This window comes from Balaenoptera musculus, chromosome 1 (assembly GCF_009873245.2).
Source record: "Balaenoptera musculus isolate JJ_BM4_2016_0621 chromosome 1, mBalMus1.pri.v3, whole genome shotgun sequence".
Lineage (NCBI taxonomy): Eukaryota > Metazoa > Chordata > Mammalia > Artiodactyla > Balaenopteridae > Balaenoptera > Balaenoptera musculus.
In genome coordinates this window covers 129,273,463-129,279,582 of record NC_045785.1, presented here as the reverse complement: position 1 = coordinate 129,279,582, position 6,120 = coordinate 129,273,463, and the positions used below count along the sequence as shown (strand labels likewise).

General features: G+C 43.3%; 1 protein-coding gene and 1 long non-coding RNA gene across 5 annotated transcripts in view; one reads left to right on the top strand and one right to left on the bottom strand.

Moving 5' to 3' along the window:
• Positions 1–1,048: 1,048 nt before the first annotated feature.
• Positions 1,049–4,395, bottom strand: LOC118880026. Of its 3 annotated transcripts, none has more exons than XR_005016210.1 (3): positions 4,291–4,395; positions 3,581–3,765; positions 1,049–1,195 (listed from the first exon to the last, which is right to left on the bottom strand). It is a non-coding gene; the product is annotated as an uncharacterized LOC118880026 (long non-coding RNA). The 3 variants fall into 3 exon arrangements; XR_005016211.1 differs by having other exon boundaries at positions 1,049–1,192; XR_005016213.1 differs by lacking the exon at positions 1,049–1,195 and adding an exon at positions 2,366–2,421.
• Positions 4,396–4,561: 166 nt separating this feature from the next.
• Positions 4,562–6,120, top strand: part of SLC9C2 (solute carrier family 9 member C2 (putative)) — a 168,052-nt gene continuing 166,493 nt past the window's right edge. The window contains exon 1 of one of the 2 annotated variants that reach the window (XM_036825113.1): positions 4,562–4,639. Coding sequence is in view for 1 of the 2 variants with exons in the window: in XM_036825109.1 (XP_036681004.1) it covers positions 4,606–4,639 (34 nt within the window). In the remaining variant the exon portion in view is untranslated. The remainder of the gene's footprint in view (positions 4,640–6,120) is intronic. The other variant, XM_036825109.1, reaches the window with a different exon arrangement.

The following is a 6,120-nucleotide window of genomic DNA, read 5'->3' as shown; positions in this document are numbered from 1 at the left end:
CTCATCTGGGTCTGTTCATTCTCAGATCATTCTTTCCCTATCTTCCTCTGCTTACTTCTATGTAATTGCTCCCCAGGGCTCTGTCCTCAGCCCTCTGTTCTTTCATTCACTCATCTTGGATGACTTCATCTTCTTTTCAGGTTTTTGATAACATTTATACTCCAATGACTCCCAAATCTATATTTATATCCTGGTCTTGTCTACTAAGCTTTGGATTCAAATATACAGTAACTGATATCAGGCACACTGATATTTCTACCTTTTCTAAGACTGAACTCATTATCCTGATTCTGACCCAGCCCTTCTTCAAAATCTCTCTTATTTAGGAAACCACAAGCCACAAACCACCTGGTCACACAAGATAGAAACCTGGGAGCCAGCCTTGGCTCCTCTTTATGCCTGCAGTCTTATCCTCTCCAAACCATTCTCCCCATTGCTGTCTGACCTCGTCTAATCTCCCTAACTACGTCTCTTGCCTCTCTCCCAACCACATAGTCTCCTGCTACTTCAACCTACTTAGGTATTCACTAATGCACTTTGCTGTTTATTTTGTGCCTCGTGCATTTTTACATTTCTTTTGGGTTGCCTTTTTCTACTCCTTTGCCTGTTGAATTTCTAGTTATCTTTTGAGTTTGGATTTTCACTCTGCCATCCTCTCTCATATTATTTATTATTCCAAGCCTTGGGTCATCTGATAAGTATGCCTTATATAGTTATATTTGTCACTAACTCAGAGATGGTGAAATGGAGAGGGTGACAGAATATTAGGGCATTTTACTAGAAACCTGCCTCCAGGTTAACATTGATCAACTAACCAATAATATTCAAGCACGGTTGTTCTAAGTGAAACTCGTAACTGCAATATTATCCTTCGCAAATTTCAGGTATTTACCCCTAGGGATAGCATGTTTCTAAAATAAAGCCATCCTATATATTCCCCCCCTCCATATTATGGGACACTGATGTTACAAGTAACAAAAATCCAATCTTTGTTTGAATTAGAAAAAAGTAATTTATTGACTTACACAATTGAAAAAGGGGGGTAAAAAATGGCTTTGGGTATTTCTAGCTCCAGGGCTCAAGGAATGGCCTCAGGATTCATTTCTTGGCTCTTTCGTTGCTCTGTCAAACTCTCTCCATATAGTGGCAAGATGGTTACTGGCAATTCAGGCTGACCTTCTCTCATCAACCCCTGCTGAAAAAAGAATGCCTATTTACCTACTGCTCTGGCAAAAATTCAGGATTAGCTTTGATTACACTGATCTGTGTTCCATGCTTTTTCCTGACCTAATCACTGTTATCAGGGGTGTAGAAAACACTGCTTGGCTGGGACTTGATCTGGAGTGGGACTGGCCCTACCCAAACGACTTGGGCTGAGAGTGTGTGAAAGGGGTCCCCTACTAGAAAACTGTGTGCTGTAACCAGAAGAGGAAGGATGGGCAGGCAGAAACAATGGATGTTCAGTACATTCTCCTTCCAGTTTCAGCTGTGAAGATTAGCTATATGCAGAAACAGTCCTTTAGTCATACAGCAGGAGTGGTATTGATATTTTCTAATTACTGCCAAAACGATGGCTCAAGAAAGATTATTTAAAAATTAAATTATCAGTTTGGATGGGCATCCTCTAATACATAATTAGTTTATAGCTAACCAGTGGCAATCCTGTGGTAATTTAAACCACACTGACCTAGGTTCAAACCCTGGTTCAGCTCTTTTCTAGCTGTGTGGTCTTAGGTAGGTGACCCAACTTTGCTGAGTGTCAGTTTGAAGAATAATAATACTACCTTCACAGAGTTGCTCTGAGGATTAGGGATTATTTATAAGAATCACTTCATAGTACTCAGCATATGATAGGCTTTTAGTTAATGAAATATGAATATTAATATAGTACATTAAGTTACCTTGGAGTAACTTTCTCAACTAATTTATCCTGTTATTTCACCAGAAATTAACTTGTATAAAGAACATGATTCTCAGTCTATGAACTATGGAATTTAAGAAATATAATAATAATTAAAATAATTTAAATTCTTTTTTTAAAATACATTTATTTATTTATTTTTATTTTTGGCTGCGTTGGGTCTTCATTGCTGCGTGCGGGCTTTCTCTAGTTGTGAGCAGGGGCTACTCTTCATTGTGGTGCGCTGGCTTCTCATTGTGGTGGCTTCTCTTGTTGCAGAGCACGGGCTCTAGGTGCGTGGGCTTCAGTAGTTGTGGCACATGGGCTCAGTAGTTGTGGCTTGCGGGCTCTAGAGTGCAGGCTCAGTAGTTGTGGTGCACAGGCTTAGCTGCTCTGTAGCATGTGGGACCTTCCTGGACCAGGGCTCAAACCTGTGTCCCCTGCATTGGCAGGCAGATTCTTAACCACTGCACCACCAGGGAAGACCAATAATTTAAATTCTAATCAGAGGACCCATTGTCCTAGAGTGGAAAAAATGAATTTCAATCAATTTGGAAACCTCTCTACCATAATTTTTTGGAGCTGACCTGATTTTAGGGGGGCTTGAAGAGTGCTTACCTCATCTGCTCCTTAAGTAATTTGTACATCAGGCCTTCACTGTCTTATCTGGACCCCCATTGTTAGTACCCACAGGTTGTTGTCAACATGTCTCTTGTACATCCATTTGCCCCCTTCAGATCCAATGGCTCTTTATCCCAAGCTTTGGGTGGCGAGCATGGGAGTTAGAGGTGATCGTAGGAGTCTATCTGCTGCATCTGGGCCACACTGGAGGCAGGAATCTCCTTTGTAAGGCTGTTTCTAACCTAGTCTGCCCCAATGAATCATGCAGCTGTTTCTGACATGGAGTTAAGAAGAGAACAAGGCCCCTTTGATTTTAGGTTTCTCAGACCTATTTAGTGTTTTCCCACCCTTTCTAGCATTCAGAGTACTAAAAGTAATCTTTAAGAACTCTATTTAATTTTTAGTTATTTAATTCAATTTAAGACTTTCAAGAAACAATTGTATTTGGGAATTCTTCACAACCAATGAAGATTAATTAAAAACATAATCATGCACAGTCATGCATCATAAGTCATCTTGCATTCAGACATTAAAAGACTCTCCCCAAACCAAAGACTATGAAAAAGAACATATTAAAAGTGAAATGCCTAAAATGTCTTGCTCCTCCACCAACTTCAGTAGGAAATGAGTGTTTAGTAGAGCAAATACGCTGTATCGGTGATTGCCGGAGCAAGCTAGCAGCTGACAAAGCTTCTAGACTACTGTCTCTGTCTACAAAGTCATCTCTACAATTCTGATTACCACAACTTATCTGAATAAGAAATTTTAATACTACAGTTTAAAATTCTTTCAAAATTCCTCTTGTATTTCAGAAGTTCAGATCTATGACAGTGATATTTTGCTTGGGCCTTAGGCCAAATATTCACTTTAAAGCTAGGCTATTCAGCCTTCAGCTAAAATGTTTGGAGTTTCTCTAAAATGGTACCTCTTCCTTAATGATTTCCTTGTAGAAACAGATGATGAAAGAAATGAAGGTTTTTTTCCTTTTCAGTACAAAAACTTCCCGGTCTTCGCTCCGTGATCGATATGAACATTTACATAATTTCTGGGTAAGCTTACCTCTTCTCTACTGGTTTCTTTCGATGCTCCTATCCCACCTCCACTCTTTTCCCCCTTTTTAAAGGTCGACTGTTTTGGATCTTAAATTCCTGAATCAAAAGAGACACAGTTTCCAAACTGCTTCCGCTCCTGCCATAGTTGGCGCTTGTGAGGTCTCAAGAAGCGCCTTTTGTTGGTGACAATGACTGTAAACCATAGGAGAAAGATCTTCAGTAGACTAGAAAATTAAGCAAGTTGTCCGTTTTATATTTACAATCTTCCGTTGTTTTAGAATGCATCCTCATATTTCCTGAAAATTCTTTCGTTTAAAGGCCAAACGTCTAAGACTGGCCGGCAACCAATATACACACCTTATTTTTAATTTATTTATTTATTTTTGGCTGTGTTGGGTCCTCATTTCTGTGCGAGGGCTTTCTCCAGTCGGGGCAAGCGGGGGCCACTCCTCATCGCGGTGCGCGGGCCCCTCACCATCACGGCCTCTCCTGTTGCGGAGCACAGGCTCCAGACGCGCAGGCTCAGCAGTTGTGGCTCACGGGCCCAGCCGCTCCGCGGCACGTGGGATCCTCCCAGACCAGGGCTCGAACCCGTGTCCCCTGCATTGGCAGGCAGACTCTCAACCACTGCGCCACCAGGGAAGCCCCACACCTTATTTTTAAATTTTATTTTTTAAATTTGTAATATAAATATGGACCATATTACTGAAAACTTACAAAACAAAGAAAAAGCTGGCACGCCACCGTCCAAACACAGCAATTTAAATCATTTTGACGAACTCCTCCCCGCCTTTGGCCTCTCGCTTCACTGCACCTTGTACCCTTGACGTTTGCGCGCAGCAGGAGCCGCCGCGCTCGGGGTGGCGCTGCCGCGCTCGGGGTGGCGCTGCCGCGCTCGGGGTGGCGCTGCCGCGCTCGGGGTGGCGCTGCCGCGCTCGGGGTGGCGCTGCCGCGCTCGGGGTGGCGCTGCCGCGCTCGGGGTGGCGCTGCCGCGCTCGGGGTGGCGCTGCCGCGCGCCGGTGCGCCGTCGCCATGGTAACCGCAGAAGCCCGGGGCCTAGGGAGCGGTGAGTCCGGGTCGGAGGGTCGCGGGTCCGGGGTCCGAGGGGCCTGGGGTGGGCGCTCCGCGTGGGCGTGGAAGAGAATGGGCATCTCCCCTCCACGCTGCTCGGCAGGGGCTGGAGGGGAGTGGGCTTCAACCGCGGCGTCCTCAGTCTTGGCCTTTGCCCCGAGCTTTGCGTAGCCGGTCACGCTCCGCGGGCGGTCCCTCGGGCTTCAGGCGGAAAGGCGAACTATGGTGCCCAGAAATGACCGGTATCCCCTCCGCCCCTCCTCCGTGTTCTCGCACTGGGGCTGCCACTGTCTGTATCCTCGGGTCTTCCCTCTGTTTAATCCTGGGAGCCCAGGGCTGCCCTTTGAGGCCTTTCCCTTGAGCTGGGACTTAAAATCCTTAAGGGACTACACTTTTTGAAGAAAAAATTCAATTGGCTTAAAAGGCCCTTAAGATCTATTCCTCTCCCACAACTTCATAGTGTCTTGTCTGCCTTCCTTGCCCTTTGTTTATGCTAATCCCATTACTTGGATTGTGCTTTTCTCCTCCTTTTAAGACTCCTGCTCTTCCATACTGAAGGGTCACCTCTTCTAAGAAGCCTTTCCGGGACCTCCCCACTCGGGAGTCTAATTTAGAGGTCCAGCCTCTTTACTCTCCAAGCCCCCTTTGCTTATGTCCATTATGCCCCTTATCTCACTCTGTCATTGCTGATTTACTTGTCTCTTTCCCACCAGACTGGGATGCCTGTGGAGTAGGGACCTATGTCATTTTCTATTATTAGTGCCTTAGCAGCCTCAAAAGAATTCACACTTAATAGTTAAAATTCACACTAATTCAGTAAGGCAGAACTATTCTCAATTCACAATTGAGGAGAGTAAGTTCAGAAAAGTCGCATAATTAATAAAATAAGTACAAGAATCAGGACTAAAGCATGGGTCTTCTGACTCACAGTCATTCTGCCTTCAGAGTTCCAGCCCTCCCTCTCCCCTCTCCACGCTCATTTTCTATGTGAACTGTTGGTTATATGTAGTGGGGTTGCAATTTTGATTCATGTTATAACTTTTCTGGGCAAAGAAAGTATCTATCCATACAGTAAATATTATAGGTATAGTAAAAATTAGAACTTAAAACTGAGAATTAAAAAAAGTTTATTGTTTTAACAATAACACAAATAAACCCACTATATATTAAACATAAGTTACATATTTCTCATGGGAAAAACTGTTTTCTAAAACAAAAATATTAGTGAGTTAAGTTTTTTCAATATCTAGAATGTTGATAAAAGGAAGAAAGGAAAAGCTATGTATGTTAGTATGATCACCCTGTTACAACTTATATTCACAGTAAACATACTTTAAAATATTCTAAATCTTCTATGTTATAAGAAGAAAAAACCCATAGAAAATAGAATTCTTTGCTCTGTCTTCAAAGGACAATATGATGAAGGGCATAGTCAACAATAGACCACCAAACACATGAGAGTTATTCTCCTAATTA